This window comes from Urocampus carinirostris, chromosome 5 (assembly GCF_059441175.1).
Source record: "Urocampus carinirostris isolate Australia breed hairy pipefish chromosome 5, RoL_Ucar_1.0, whole genome shotgun sequence".
Taxonomy (NCBI): domain Eukaryota; kingdom Metazoa; phylum Chordata; class Actinopteri; order Syngnathiformes; family Syngnathidae; genus Urocampus; species Urocampus carinirostris.
This window is the reverse complement of record NC_142353.1, coordinates 16,870,260-16,887,253: the sequence shown is the minus strand read 5'-3', so window position 1 is coordinate 16,887,253 and position 16,994 is coordinate 16,870,260. Positions and strand designations below refer to the sequence as shown.

At 38.8% G+C, this 16,994-nt stretch overlaps 1 protein-coding gene across 1 annotated transcript; it reads right to left on the bottom strand.

Annotated features, from left to right (window-relative positions):
* Nucleotides 1–66: 66 nt before the first annotated feature.
* polk (polymerase (DNA directed) kappa) lies at nucleotides 67–16,968 on the bottom strand. Its single transcript, XM_088336006.1, has 14 exons — nucleotides 16,429–16,968; nucleotides 14,585–14,704; nucleotides 14,362–14,514; nucleotides 11,238–11,369; nucleotides 11,001–11,151; nucleotides 10,734–10,922; nucleotides 10,014–10,138; nucleotides 9,738–9,904; nucleotides 9,622–9,654; nucleotides 9,437–9,533; nucleotides 7,589–7,760; nucleotides 4,812–5,726; nucleotides 3,571–3,619; nucleotides 67–1,566 (listed from the first exon to the last, which is right to left on the bottom strand). The coding sequence occupies exons 1-14, from the start codon at nucleotides 16,555–16,557 to the stop codon at nucleotides 1,485–1,487; spliced, it is 2,514 nt and encodes an 837-aa protein (XP_088192132.1). The 5' UTR covers nucleotides 16,558–16,968; the 3' UTR covers nucleotides 67–1,484.
* Nucleotides 16,969–16,994: the final 26 nt, after the last annotated feature.

The window sequence follows — 16,994 nt, the reverse complement described above, 5'->3', positions numbered from 1 at the left end:
ACCAGAGATGAGTTGGTCAATACTGGAGGGTGGATCTGTTTACATAGCAAGTGCTTCTCACACGCCTTCGTGAATCAACTTATAAGTTTATTTTACATGTGCAACAATATTTGACTTATTATGCACAGCTTGACAAATGTATTAATGTATAGCTAAAGTCAGTTTACTATTATTCGTGTTGTTAGCAAACTATGAACATTGTAATTTTCATGTCAAGTTATATTTCTTTGTGATGGCCTTTATCACATAAAGTCTCAAAGGGCTGTACAGAGCACAACAACAAAATAACGAGTAAAATAACATGAGCTATATGAAATATTTGTGTAGGAACGGAAATACTTTTAGAAATATATGGAACAAGTAAATATATAACTTTGTTTACATGGACTCCAAATGCCAAATATGATTACATCAATGATAATAAAATTGTAAAGTTCATATACAGGTAAAAAATTAAAAGGGAGCAATAGAGCTGGCGAAAAGAGTAAAAGCCATAAAAAATCCAGACCCAAAATAAATGACTAGCATGCAAAATATGTAAAAAGCATGGTAGATAGTTAGCTAAATAGCTAAAAATGTAGGACGACAGCTAGCCCCAAAACCTGCACATTCGCTTTATAAAACCCAATTACTGGATTATTTTGGGTTATTTTTTTTGGGTTATAGGACTGAACACTGACAAAAAATGTTGCAATTATCCGTGCAAACAAAACATATAAATCCCAACATGGGAAGAACATAAACATTTGAAAACTTGAAGGCTGATCCCAGATTCTAACAGAGGACCTCATAACTATCATATGGGAACGATCGAGTTGGGAATTTAAAGGAAACATAAAATGAGTGAAATACTACCATCATCTGTTAAATAAAATTGCTTGGTATATGATTATGAAAAAATATTTGGCATTGATTGTGTAAACTGGTTTGATTCAAAGCAGTTCTACACCTGAATCAACTCGACACGCTATACGAACCCAACACTGTCATCTAGCGGCCGTAGAGAGCATTTAAAATATCATAACTTATGATATAAATGACCTTGAGACAAGCTTCTTTTTTGACGAACTCAAAAATGTATAGCGGGCCGGATTAAATAATCTAACAAGCTTGATGAAGCTCGCGACCCGTATCTTTGACATGGTTGTTACAAAACCTAGGCATGAAATTAGTGTGAAGAATGATTCTTTGCAACAGTTATATAGTAAGCGTATCCATTTATTGATAAATAATACATTGAGCATTTGTAAAACAAACAAAAATAAATATTACTTGATTAAGAATGTTAAAATGCTTTGAGTGACTCATAAAAAACATTAACAATACCAAATATGGCCATCGATAATTCCCATTCTTGACATATAAACATTTTTTTCTTAATTTATTTGTGTTTTAGCAATAACAAAAAACAAACATCAATCATTTAAATTTAATATGGATTTAAGTGCAATCTCTTTTTTCCATTTCCTGTGCCTGATGCGCCGTCACCTGAAGAACTTGTCAATGGTGTTGTGAGGGCTCAGACCTTTGGCCTTTTTAGAGGGCAGGTAAGAAGGTGAGTCTCGCCTGAAAACAAGAACAGCAAGCAATGAAAACCACAATAGAAGTCACCAGTTTCCTACACCTTTTTCATGGCCAAATTCAAGCACTTTTAAGGATTTTCAAAGCCACTTTTTCAATTCCTCCAGGACTGTCAAGAAATCAGGTGTGTATCATCTATACCAGGGGTGTCAAAAGGAGGCCTGCGGGCCGGATCAGGCCCGCTAAGGGATTGAACCCGGCCCGCGAGACAACGCTGAGGGAAGCGCAAGAGAAAAACAAGCTGCAGGTTGAAATACAGTGGGACTTCGCTACTTCGCGCTTCGACGTTCGCAGATTCAGAGCTTCGCGGGCCTAAAAAATAATAATAATAGAACAAAATAGTTTTTTTTTTTTAAAAAGGTGCGCCGCTACTTCGCAGATTTTCACGGGTGGTTTTGGTCCCCATTAACCGCGATAACCGAGGTCCCACTGTATGTCCACTTGATTTTACCAAAGCCGGGTGCCTCTCACAAACACTTTACTTGTATTTATTTCTCTCACTCTCTCTCCATCTTCCTCCCATTTTCTCTTGCTCTCAATTCATCTATTTCACTCTATGTCGCTCTTTCCTCTTTCTTTGTTCCTCTTTGTCTCTTTTTCTCTCTCTGTCCTTTTTACCTTCTTTTGCTCTCTTCCTTTTTCCCTTTTAGCTCTCTTTTCTCTATCTCTCTCACTTTCCCCTTCTTTTTTTCTCTCTTTTCATCTTATTTCTCTCTTTACCCATCTCTCACTATTTCTCTTATTATCTCTTTTGTTTCTAACATTTTTTTTCTCTCTCTCTCTCTTTCTCCCTTTGTCCCACCCTTGCTCTTTTCTCTCCCTCTCTTTCTCTTATTTCTTTCTTTCTTTTTCCTTCTCTCTAATCTACTAGTCCGGCCCCAGAGAGAATGTTTTTTTTCTATCGTGTGGCCTCCCAAGTTAAAATGAGTTTGACACCCCTGATCTATACTGTCTTGCAGATCCACAATTAAGAGCATAATTCACATATGCAGGGATCAGAATGGAGATTTTCATTTTCAGCTGAAATAGCCAGCGTCCAGGAATAAACCAGGGCGGAGCCCCCCCACCGACAAGATAAGTTCAAATGCAGTTCAGTCCCTGCAGCTTGTGAGACAATGCGGCCAATTTTTCTAACGGCCGCCAGGGTGCGCCAGAGCAATAAAGGAAAGAGTGAGACAGTCGGATTTTGAATTTGTTTGCTACGCAAGAGAAAAAGTGAAAAAGTCGGAATGCCTTTGGGGTTCAAAAACAGCGGAAATCCGCGGATCCGCGGAAAATTCTGATCCCTGCATATGGGATTTTTCATAGATCTTAAGTAAATTGCGAATGCATTTGTGCATCTAAGCAATACGTGGGTAAATAGTTTGAAACAAATCTCACCCCATATAGGTGCAGAGTAAAATATGAGTAATATGTTGCTTACGTTTTCAGTTGCAGGCAGTTCTTCCCATTTCAGTTTACCACTGGAAAACGCTACCTCATTTTTTTGCATGGCCCATAATAAATATCTATATCTTTTACGTAATCCTTGCAATATTACGTATTTCATAGTGCTCTGTTGAGGTGTGGCATGCACCTGTCCTCTTAGGCATGACCCGTAGGGTGCGAGGACGCTTCATAGAACAATGGTTTTAGACGGGGAGAAATGCGACGGCAAAGCGAAGCCACCAGAGAGCAGTGTCAGCATCATTTTTAGGCGGACTTGTTGTAAAAACATGGCAACAATTTCAAGCATTTACAAGCACTTCACCCCAAAATTCATTCCCTAACACAATATTGAAAATCAAGCATGTAACAGGATTCCAAGAAACCGTAGGAAACCTTAAAACACCTTTAAGTAACTAATAAATATTACAGGAATTATAAAGGGTCAACAGGTTTTCCAGTGGCACAAGATAACTAAATAATATAAACAAAACAAATTGCAATGGTTTTGTGCCGCTGTGTTTTTTTTTTGTTCGACACCAATTTCAAAAAATTATTTCTTACCTTTTGCTTTTGACTCGGACTGTTTGCCTCGGAGGGGGTATGCTTCTATCTGTGAATGCAGACACAACCATAATGTCTTTTAGGGGACATTTTTTGGACAATAACATGATGACCACCTGACTTGACAGAGTCCAATTTGTGAGATTTGTTTGTTATGAGGAAAACAGAATTTGTTAATTATTTATAACACTAAAACAGAATAGTAAAAAAGGATTTAGGAAATTCCGATGCAGGGGTAAAGTGGTGAAAATAGATGTTTTTTTTTCCTTTGTGGAAATCAACTTGCACCGCACAATGTGGCTTGCTGTATATTAGAAGATGTGTGGACGGGGTACTTCAAAGGGATATGGGTTAGTTTGGTTACACATTTTATCCGACAACACGAGAAAATAAATGCAGTGGTACGTTTGTGGCACAACAGATTTCAATTTTTAAACCTTTGAGTGAAGACAAAGTGGTCTTAAAAATAAACTCAAGCAATGGTAGAAAATATTTTTCATTCTTTAAAGGTATCTTGTTTATTTACTTTGATAATACATCCTTCATAAAATAATAAAAATGAAAGATTGTTATGTAGCATAGGGGTCTCCGACCTTTTACAAGAGCTACTTTTTGGAACTTTTTAGTGCAAAGAGCACCCAGCAACTAAGGTTGTTACTATGTTGTAACTGTGTTATTACCAAGTGAATCATTGGTAGTAGTGTTAAAAAGACTCAACCACAACCTTAGCAGAAAAATTCAAATCAATACTGTGTTTTTAATGAATGGGATTTTTTATTTTTACAAACTATGGAGACTCAAAATGACCATAAAGCACATTTTTCTTCGTTGCCAAACCTTTCAAAAGGTTTTTACATACACGTAACATTAATATGGTCGACAAGTACGTCTGCCCACTCGAAGTGAGGCTCAAGTTATGTAAAATGAATACAAATCTCTCGACCTATTAGTATTTTTAAAAAAATGCAAGTTTATACGATAGTTCATGTATTTTTGCTTATCATTTAAATAAAATTGTATTTATTTCACCAATAGGTGGCTCCAATTCATACACAATGTCCATTTAAATAGCCAAAGTGGTATTATTTAGATTTGAGCATGGTATTCTAATTTTGGTAGAAAATATTTCTTAATATGAGCAATCAGTCAAAACAAACTCATATAAACCATTCCTACACAATTTAGGATGTGACGCAATAATTTGACTTCTTTGTTTGATTTTGAAGATTGATTAAACTCACCCATTCCATTGCTCTTTGCGAGTTCCACTGAGGGAGATGCCGCCATCTTGTGCAGAACTTCCTGGTTGAGGCAGATGTCAACGTGGCAATTGAAGACAGCGAGGTCGTTTGTGTCCTGGTTGAGTTGACACACTGGACACGTGAGGACCGGACCTTCACCGTGACGTGACCGAAGCTCCTGTGAGGTTAGTGCTCCCCTGTCGCCATTGATAAAAGCAGTGTTGTGAACATAACCATCCGTCATTTGTTGTTTCTCCTTATTCTTGGGCTTTTCTTGTTTATCATTTTGTAATTCAGATGAACGTGTCTCACTCCCTGCACCATTGATTTCTTGAATGTCTGTCATTGAGTTTGACATATGGAACTCTCCTCTACTGAGACACTGGTCTATATGGCTATTGAAGACATTCAAATCATCTGTGCCAACATGGGTGAAACACACGGGGCAGGTGAAGCAGTTCAAAACCGTGCTTGAGGTCGAAGCTTGAGCCTCATCATTTTCCAGAAGATCTAAGCCGGAAGTATTTAGTACCGTGCCCTTTTTTGGTGACTCTGCCCTTTTATTTGCGTCATCATCTTCACCCAGAGAGCGGCCCTCCTCATTTTCCCGCTCTTGCGCTCCAACTTGAAGCTGCAATCGTTTGGCATGGGCTCTTTGAAAGAAAGATATTTGAGGTCTATCGGCAGGCCGCTCGTCCGGTAAGCTCCTTGTCTTCGTCTGCCAAGTAACCTCCTGTTTGTTTTGACATGTCTGTGCTGTGAGGGGACACGAGTAGAGACGATCCTCTTCAAGCTGTTGATGCACTTCCTGGGGGGAGCCTGCGCTGTCTGCCTTTCCTGATTGGAGGAACCCGACAATGCTCTTCTGCAGGGGCTTTTTATCATCCGGGTTGATAAAGGCAGAGATACGAACGCCTACAAAAGAAGAATTTTTGCGTGAATGGCCTTTATCATTTCTATATCTAGAAATGTGATATTTTTGTAGGGGGAAGTAGATTACGTATAATCCATTCATATACAGTAATCCCTCGTTTATTGCGGGGTTGTGTTCCAAAAAAAACCGCAATATATGCAAAGTAGAAACCTTAGAAATGTATTGTATTACAATTATTATAAAATTAAATACAAAATGAGGATAAGCGGTGCAGATAATGGATGGATGGATAAATACAATATAATTATATATATCCTTCAACATGTTTAAACTTGAAAATACAGTGAAACTAAAATCCCTATTAATAGTATACAAAGCAAGTAGGCCCCATCTCCCAACAACTATTCAACACTTCTCTAAAGAGGAACCCATCATCATTTAAGGCAATGTTTCTCAACTGACTGGTCTACACCCAAAAGCGGGTCGCAGACCGGTTTTCAGTGGGTTACAGGCCTTTTTTGCCGTAGCAAAATAACTCCAAGAAAAAAAAAACTGAGGGTCAATTACACTCCTTAACAGTAGATGGCAATAGTGCCCTGTTTGATCTCTTCTTCAAGATCAGTCAATTAGCGCGTTTGAGAGGGACCACATCACAGTTTATTGTGATTTTGTTAGTTTTATTTCCCTTTTTATGCCCATAATAATGGGTCCCGAGAAAGTTAGTGACAAGGGGAAGGAAAAGTGTAAAATAAAGATGACAATGATCAATTTGAAGAAGGAAACAATTGCGAAATACGTGCTGCTGGAAGGTTCATTCTATTGCATTGTAAATGGTTTGAAAATGTTCTATCTCTAGCTTTTTACCAGTATAATTTTACTTAATAAATAAGCAAATAATTTTGAGTTTTTAGCCTTTATTAATATTTTGAATCTCTTTCAATATGTGGTTATTTAATGGCAGTTTAAAGGGGTCTCTTATATGCGAGTATATACCGCACTTCAAGTCGTTTTGGTTTTGCTGGTCATTTTGTTTTCTGGGGGATATAAAGAGGGAGGGGCGGGTATATTCTACTATCACTAGTTTAAACTGCACAATCCTCTAATTTGAGAAGTGGAAATGTTTTCTTGATTAGGGTCGCAGCTTGTCATTAGGGTGGAATGGTGGGTCCTGAAGTCAGACCACTTGAGAACCAGAGATCTAAGTACAGTCCATAAGTTCAAAGAGTCACTAGTAGTACAACCTGGCACCGTAAAGGAGCATAATGGTAATGAGTTCAACCAAAAAGACGATTGACCAATCACGTGCCCTTTCAAGATAAAAAAAGGCAAGACAACATGGTACCGTGAGTAGAAATAGTGTGATGAGATCAAATCGAATGACTTTTCCCACATCATCGACAGCGTTCTCATTTCCCCGATATGAGCTTCATTCCCAATTATGCGCGCCCTCGAAACGAATTAAGGCAACGTGCTCCCGCGAGTAGAAATATTGTGATAAGGAGATAAAAGGTATCTTTTGCCATGTCATATCCCTGGCGATTTTGTGATAACACAGTGGTTTTGGACTTATTATTACTATTAGAGGTAGTAGTATTATTAGTGTTATTATTGATAATGTTATGGGTGGGGTGGACCTGGCAGGGAGAATAATATCCGACATTGAGCCGGTCCGTGGCATAGGATAATTTGCCGACCATTGTTCTATAGGAAAAGGCATCGAAGGTGACATATGTTTGCAAAAATGGCTTTAGTTAGTGACGAGGCTTAAAATCCGAGAACATGTTGTCCTTACTAATTCTCTTATATCCAAGTGAAATTCTAACAACTCCCCCTCTATTTAGCTTTTATAATTTCAGTTGAGCGATTATTTACATTTTTAAACATAGCAGAGAGCTTTAATTACCCATAAGCCTCAGTCTGAGCGGCTGTGGACTTTCATTCTCTGTCTCTGTCTTAAGAAGATCTCGGGCTGCAGCAAAGATTTCATCGGCGGTGGAGATGGCGCATGGTAGTGTCATTGCCCGGGTTTTCACCTCAAAGTTCACATTCTTCAGCTTCAGAGTGATGTTTTTACCCTAGGGAGTTTTAGGAGAACACGGTTGACAGGGATACTGTTATAGACACATTTTCACAACAACATACTGTATTGCTCCCTGGGGAACATTTTCAAGCACTGAGTGAGCCCCCCTGTCGTCTCCTTAATGACCTTCCCTTTCCCGTGGCTATCAAAAACACATCAGCGCCCAGGCAGGGGGGTGATGACCGTGCCAAACATCCCACTACTTTTTTTAATCAATTTAAAAGGCAAAAAGTACTAAACACACACACACACAAATATACGCATTTGAATGATCCCAAATCAAAAACAAAACAATCAGTAATGCAGCAATTTTTAAATCATGTGCGCAAATATGAGAGATGCGCAATTAACCGGATGAAGTACTCTCATCGGATATTCAGCAGTGTTAGGACTAATGCGTTACAAAGGAACTTCTCGGTCATGAATACTCGAACGCGTTAATTACAAAATTATGTCGCTTTTGTGCATTAATCCACTGCTTTTTAAGAGCAAATCATGAATTACAATGTCCTCTTAATATTAATTGTTCCTTCTCTGGTCACGACATAGCATAATTCTCACGCCGCTGTCAACATATGAAGAAGGGTAGTAGTGTTTATAGTTGCGGCAGCAGCATCTCAAGCACAGAGTACAGAGACGCTGACTTTTTACTCATGGGGATGTTTTCCCTACTGTATACGATCCCATCCATCCATCCATTATCTGTACCGCTTATCCTCAGTAGGGTCGCGGGGGGTGCTGGAGCCCATCCCAGCCATCTACGGGCAGTGGGCAAGGGACACCCTGAATTGGTTGCCAGCCAGTCGCAGGGCACACAGGGACAGACAACTCGCTCGCTCATTCACACCTAGGGACAATTTGGACTGGCCAATTAACCTGACATGCATGTTTTTGGAATGTGGGAGGAAACCGGAGTGCCCGGAGGAAACCCACGCAAGCACGGGGAGAACATGCAAACTCTGCACAGGAAGGTTGGTAGCTGGATTTGAACCCATGACCTCAGAACTGTGCCACACACGCGCTAACCACTGCGCCGCCATGCTGACTGTATACGATCCCATCCAAGAAAAAATTACAACCATATAATTAAAATACTGAAATCAGGGGGTCCGTTTATGTGAGCATATTTGGTTGTGTGTCGTCAGTAGCGAATGGTAGGTAGCGCGTGGAGAAGGGCTTATCTAGGAGCAACAAACGTGAGCACTGAATTTATGGTGAAGGTGTGTTAATTTCGGTCTTTTCATTTGTAAAATTATTTTTGCAATATACCATGCATGGAGAAAAAAACAAAATGTCTTGCACAGTACCCAGAAATGGAGATCTTGGTTAAAAGCCCAGAGACAAAATGGCTATGGAGTGTCTCAGCTAAGGGCTAATTTGCAAGCTCTCAAGATTACAAAAGCCAATAAATACGAACAGTTCACTGCTTCCACATGTTGGTGTATAAGTTTTCTTCTATTTTTTTAATTATAAAGCGGTTATATAAGATCAGCTTCTATGCGAGTATATAAGGTAATTTGTAACTAGATAGGTACTTTTGGAGTCCCATGCTACCTTTTGGTGTTAGTAATCCGGGGAGTAACTCAGTTACTTTAAAAAAAGCAAAATAAGTAACTAGTAACTGTAACTAGTTAATTTTTCACAAACGCTTGCAACACCGATATTGAGTACCTTGAGATTTTCTTTCTTCAGATCTTGTGCTAAGTCTTCGCAAAGTTCTCTGCATAAGGAAACTTGATCATCTTGACTGTTCAGTTCTCTAAAAGTTCTGTAAAAAAAAAAAAAAAAAAAAACAGGGACAAGTGACATTAGGAAGAAAAATGAATTACATCGCTCATTCATTGAGAAAAAGGTACCTCTCTGTGCTCATGCTTTTTCGTTCTTCTGTCCTACAATAAACCAAAGCTGTTAAACTCCTCTCCAAATCACTAATGTTGAAGTTTAGTACATGAAAATCGTACTGGAGGTTTACCTCACAATGTATGTGGAGCCCAGACCCAATGAAACCTGCATGAAGCATTGCCAGGACGTTTCGGAAAACAACAATGACAACATTGCCATCTGTTGGCGAAGATGAGCACAAGTACTGACGCCAAGAGCATTCAGCATCTTTTCGCTCACTTTCCCTATGCCTGAAACCTGTACACGCAAAACCAAGAAATAAAAAAAAGCAATGCACCACAAATATGTATATCTTTCTACAGCAAAAATGAAAAGGCTCTGCTTCATCTGAAAAAAGGTAATGTACTTTGCGAACTGGCAGGTTCTGGATGAATTCCACGACATCCTCTCTGGTGGATGGCAGTCTGTACTGTCCGTTCGGCTTGTTTTTGTCACTGCATACCTTGGCCAGCATCATATTTGGAGCAATGCCTGGAAAACATGTATATGAATACCATATTAGTAAACATAACACTAGTAACTAAAGTGCCGCCAGCGATGTTTCATCAAAAGTACTTAAAAATCCTGAAAACTTCTGAAAAATACAAAAAGTAACAAAACATAATAAAAAAATCCTTATAAGTAGTAGAATACGCTGAATAGTAAACAAGGGCACGACAAAAACTGAAATTTGATAAATATACATGAATTACTTAAAAGAACTAAAAAGTAATAAAGTATTTCAAAGTACTGAAAAAATTGATAAGCACTCAAATGTACTTAAAAGTAGTGAAAAGTGAAAAATGGTACTAAATAGCACTGAAAAGTAATTGAAAGAACAAAAAATACTTAAAACTATTGAAACCTCCTGAAACATAGAAAAAGTACCAGAAACCCATCATCAAATATTATTAAAATGTGAATCCTACAGGTGGGTACATATACATACGGCAAATTTAAAAAGTACACTCACAACGACATAACAACATGAACTAAGAATGTTTGTTTTTCCTGTTTCCTTTGTAATTCAAATTCGAAATCCAAATCTAAGCAGGTCTAAAGGGTTCACTGTTTGAATTCTTCTCACCTGCGCTGGCAGTCAGCATGGTCTTCTGTTGAATGCGAAAGCGCATCTCCTTTACGGCCTCCTCGACGGAGGTACCAAAAACCTCGGCGGCTCCGCCCGTTTCATCAGCCGCTTCAAAGCTCGGGCTGTCTTCAAACAACTCAGGGGAGAGGTTTTTCACCTCCGATTCCTGTTGGTGCTCATGCTTTTCTATACCATCAGAAAAAAAGATTCAGTTGTTTTGACATCAAATCGGTTTATACATTTCTAAAAGAAAACAAGACTCACTTATGCCTGTGATGCTTGCGCTATAGTGATGTGTTCGTGAGGCTTTTGGCCAGCTCTTTCTCATTTCCAGGTGCTCTGTAAAATCCAGATAGGCTTCATCCAGGCTCATTGGCTGGAATTGGGGATCGTAGTCTGCAAATATTTCCCTGATCTAACAGAAAAAAAGAGAAAATATCCTCTCGAGCCCGTGGTTTAGGCAAGCCTGTGTTAACAAATGCTGTGTGTGGGCGCACTCACCTCATTGCTCACCGATTTGTATTTATCAAAGTTGCATGGAACAATAATTAAGTGAGGGCAAAGTTTTTTGGCGATGAATCCTGGCATAGCTGCCCGAACACCATATTTCCTGGCATGGTAGTTGGATGTGGACTAAAAAAAGAACATAGTAGTTGTAGATAAATAAAAACAAAGACATCATAAAACAGTATCCCCTCGTATTTTGCGGGGGTTGCGTTCCAAAAAATATCCCAAGATGGTCAAAACCCAAGGAGTACAAACCTTCAATTGTTTTAATTATTTCTTACATAAGAACAAACCCAATTGACAGGATCAGATATGTATTTAACAGATCAAACTATTGTACTATACAAAAGTTTATCTATTTATTTTTTTACAAAAAACTCCCGTACGGACATATTAGCCTAGATGGTAAGGCGCCCGCTTTGAGACTGGGAGGTCGGTGGTTCGCGCCCCGGCCGAGTCATTCCTAAGACTTAAAAAGTGGTCGGCGGCGCCCTCTGTTGGCTGCGGCTGCATCGGCTCGCTACAACGGGTCAGGTGCAATCGACATTTCGTTCTGTGTACATTGTTACACAGAATGACAATACAAGGAAATTATTATTATTATTATTATTATTATTATAATTTTGTCATTTTATTGCACTACTGTAAGGATTAAGGACAAAATCTACTATACAGTACATGATACTTTGCCTCCATCATGTGGATAATGTGGAAAACTACATTCTGTTCCGTTGAAACCATTTTTTAAAGCGCCAGGGAGCCACTAGAGCACAGGTGTCAACAGGCAGGGCGCGGACCGGATCAGGCCCGCTAAGGCAATCAGAGAAGCGCAAGAGAAAAACAAGCTGCAGGTTGAAATATGTCAACTTGATGTTGCCAAAGCCAGGTGCCTCTCACAAAGACACAGAACTTGTATTTCTCTGTCTGTCTGTCTCTCTCTCTTCCACCCCTTTCCTCACACTCTCTGTCTGTCTCTTTCACTCTCTGTGTCTCTTTTCTCTTCTTTTGTTGCTCTTTGACTATTTCTCTCTGTGTGTCTTTTAACCTCTTTTGCTCTTACTTCCTTTTTTCTTTTTCTCTCTTTTCTCTTTCTCTCTTCATACCCTTCGCGCTTTCTTTTCTCTTTTTGCTCCTTCTGTCTTTCTATTTCTCTTTGGATTTCTTTCTTCCTATCCCTTTCTTTTCCCCCTCTCTCACGACTTTTTATCTTTTGTTTCTCACGCTCTCACGCTCTCTCCCTCTCTCTCTTTTTATTTCTTTGCCCCCCCCCCTTTTCTCTTATTTCTTTATCTCTTTTTCTATTTATTTAATCTACTAGTCCGGCCCCCAACAGAATGTTTGTTCTATCGTGTGGCCCCCGAGTTAAAATGAGTTTGACACCCCTGCACTAGAGAGTGCCAAAGACCCGCATATGGCTCCAGAGCAAGTTTACTGGGTCGAGAAGTTCATCTTTGATGGAGATAGAAAGCATCTTCATCCACCCTTTGTTGCTTTGTGGCGTTTTGACAACATGATAGCTTTGAGAGAAACTTGAAAAGAAAAAAGATTTGCACGTACATAATGTAATTTTCTCGCTGTGCACTGTTCTATATATGCGTACGACTCAGACCGCAACATCACGGAAGCTCAGGCTAGAACCAGAAAAGGGGCATGGCAAGTGTTTAGCCAATCAGAATGCAGAACACAATGCACGATGAAAATTTGCGAAGTAGCGAACCCGTGATTACTGTAATTTGCAAATTAATACTTTTATCAATTCAGCAATGCAACTAGAATGAGGACATTTTTTTCCTGCAACACAGTGAACCCTCAGTTATCCCAGTGGTTATGTTACCAAAAACACGTGAAAGACAAAATCCGTAACGTAGAAACAGTGTAGTCAGTGAAATAGTAATGTAGCTGATACATTCAGAACGACTGGTGTACCAGAAAAAAACATTAAACTAACAAAACAGTATATAGTAAGTGCAATCCATTTAAGATATGTGTTTATTATTATATAACATTTTAAATAAATATACATGTAAAAGAACAGCCATTCAACTTAGCGAGGGTTGAAATTTGTGTGCCTTCTTTGTATTTTCTAATAATAGCAAGTTATGCTTCTCCCTTCAGTATCGTCGAAAGCCTAGGAACCAATAGCAACTAAATACATTACAGAAAATACAGTAATGATTCACGGAGGCAGCGAAGCACACTAGATTCTGTACTCAATGAAGAAAAAGAAAGGCATTGTGGGAGGTAGTTCAGCCAATAGCATATGGGTACCTTCATGATTCTGTGACGCAAACCAATTTCAGACTAGTATTTTATATGACACAGCCCAACAGCAGACAGGATTCTTTGAGTCATAACTCTACATAGGAACGAGCTCTGCAGAATTTGAGTTTTATACGTTTTTGGTCATGGTAAATCATTTGTTTTTGAAGACCTAGAGAAGGGAAAATGACATAAAGAGGTGCTGAAAAAAACATCCAACTGCACGAAGTAAAGTGAAAACGTAAAATGCGGGGGTCACCAAATCATGGGGGACTTCTTTAGCCAATCAGAATGCAGAACACAATTCATAGAGAAAATCTGCGAAGCAGCAAGACTGTGAAAGGTGAACCGCGGTATAGAGTGGGATTACAAAACTGTACATAGAAATTTGGAAAAATAACTATTACCCCATCAATTAAGACGCCTTTGAAATATTGCCTCTGGAAATATTTGTCAACTATTGGTGAAAGATGGATTTGGATCTTAATGTCTAGACCAGGGGTCTCCAACATAGTTCCACGGGCACTAGGGTGCCTCCTGATAGCAGCTAAGGTACACACAGACCTGTTTTGAAAAAAAAAAAGTGGACCAGTGCCTGGTCATTGTGATCCTCTAGTCAAATCATTTTAGTGGTTGATTGAGTCTATTTAACCCTACTTCCAAAGGTTAACCTGGTAATAACATATTAACAACATAGTAATAAAATGCTAAGTTGTTATTATGAAAATACATATCAAACTTGGTGCACTTTGCACTAATTAGTAACAAAAAGTATCTCTCAGATTGAAAAAGGTTTAAGACAAAGCAAATAAAGTGGCCAAAGTTTGGAAATGAAAACAGTATTATTTATTGAACCGACCAGCATGCTCATGGATCCAACAGCCATGGGCTTGTCTTTGAGGTCAGGGCAGTCTCTCATCTCCACCGCGGCGTAGAAAGCGTCCATGTCCACGTGCACAATCATACGGCTTAGATCGCGACTTTTCTCTAGTTGGGAAGCCAACCTTTCCACCTATCGAGAGAGAATCCATGAAATGTACCTCGAATGATTTCACATTTCCACAGTGTTGGTGTTGTATTACCTGAGCTTGGGCCTTTTTTAGCTGCTGTTCTGTGATATGTGCTTTTTGCAGCATCATTTTCTCAATTCGCTGGTTAACTTGATGCTCTCTCTTCAGCTCATTCTCATAATACTTCGAACCCTTGAAATGAGGAACGGGGAGCGTGTTATTATCGTCCTTTGAATTATCATCATGATAAATGCTACATATAAAAAATATAACTAAACTTTTGTTTTATCATCTGAAGAATATAACCATAGTCTCAGGCAAACACAGATATGCTGATTCATGCTTTTATATAATATTGTTTAGATTATTGTAACGCCCTGCTCTCTGGTCTTCCTAAAGCCAGCTTGCAGCCACAACAAAATTCATTAGCATGGATGTTTAGAGGGGCTGAAGGGAAAATCATATGACACCAGTTTTAAAAAGGCTACATTGGCTTCCAGTGCATTTCAGAGTCAATTTTAGGGTGCTTAGACTAGTTTTTAAATGTCCTAACGGTTTTGGGCCATCTTATCTATCTTATTTACTGGCATTATATCAGTCATCACCGTTTCTGAGGTTCTGAGGTTGTTAACTGTTCCAAAGGTGAGGACCAAAACCTTTGACAAAGCAGCATTCAGCCACTTTTGTACTCGGTCTGCTGGAGGACATCAGGTCTACGGGGACCCTAAGTAGATTTAGTTAGAAAGAGGCTCAAGACCCACTTTTGAAATATGGCTTTATTGATCATTTGTATTGAGTTTGATTTGTGTAACTTATAACATTTTAATGTAACATATATTACTTTTTATTTTACCATTTTATGTTTCTGTTCTGCAGTTGTTGTTTATATTTTTTTATTTGGAGTACTTCAGTGTTTCTTCATGCTGGTGGCACACTGGTAGCTTGTGGTTAAATGGCTGTCAATCCTTTCCTGAGACCATCTGCTGCCATCCCTATCAGTGCAGATGAGTCTCCCTCTGGTCCCTTGCCATAAATCTATTTTATTTACATTATTATTTATTTGGTTTTAGCCGTAGTGTGTCTGTTTTTTAGATATTACGAGTTATTGGATGGGAAGATGATGGATTATTACGGACGTATTTTAAATTGAATTATTTTATACTGCACTTTGAGTGTCAATTAATTGGCTGATAAGTGCTTAGCAAATAAATTTGATTTGAAATACTACATAATTTGTTCCAGGGCTGTTTATCACTTTAAGAATTTTACCCTGATTTAAGCTAACCCGCATTGGCTCCCTGTTAGCTTAAGATGTGATTTTAAGGTTCTGTTGGTAGTATTCAAAATCATGCACGACTAGCTCCCTCATATCTTTCAGATTTAATATCACCCTATGTTCCGGTCCGGAGCCTTTCTTCTGAAAATGCTGGTTTACTAGTGATCACAAGAGCCAAGAAGAAATCTGCAGGTTCGAGAGCGTTCTCCCCGGTGCTGTGGAATGCTCCTCCTCCTGAGATTCGATAGGCAACCTCAGTGGAAATGTTTAAATCCAAGCTTAAAACACGCTACTATTCTATAGCATATGAATAATCTATATTCTATGTTGACAATATCTGTGTATTATTTGCCCTCATGTAGGTTTTAGATCAGGGGATGGTGTCATAATAGTCTGTGGTCTGTGCAGCCCTTTGAGACTCTGAAGGGCTATACAAATAAACATGACTTTAGTTGACTACTCAAGGATGGACATTGTTTTAGCAGAACTGTAATTTCCAAACTGGTCCAAAGCACCATTATAAAAAGCATTTGCAATAAACTACGCACGATTCTCCTATTGACAATTTTGACTAAGAATATTACTGTATAGGGCTAATAACAGTTTAACGATAAACTGAAATAACTTCTATTATTAGTACCTTCGACGACTCCATGATGATCTTGTTGATTTTGTCTCTGTCAAGACCTTCCATACCGGCTTTGTTGTCATTGAGGGCCATTCTGGAAAGGAATTCATTTCCTTTATTGGATGATGTTCCATTTTCCATCCCGATTTCAGATCCGTGGAGTGGAAATTAACTTTTCTTTGCTCCGTGATTTACAAGAACTTTCAGTATGTTTGATACCCTTGCAAACTATTATAAATTGCAGTATATACGCGTGTATGCGTTATACAAAATGTGTGTGCCATTTTGAGACTTGGGGATGCAATCAAGCGAAATTAAAAAATAAGGCTGTTAAAACGTCCAGGATTTGAAAATAAGAGGCAAAATTTGGCATTGGAGGCACTTCCGTGTTCGCTCGCCATCAACGGAAGCAGGAAATATTATTTTCCGGTTAAAATTTCAGTTTTGTAATGACATGTCTCAGAAATATATTTACGTGGATTATGTTCGTTTTCAAAAGTTGACTTACACTATTTTAAGTGTTTGTTAGATAAAAATATATTGGTACAATGTATTTTTGGAAAGCTTTGCTGAGCACT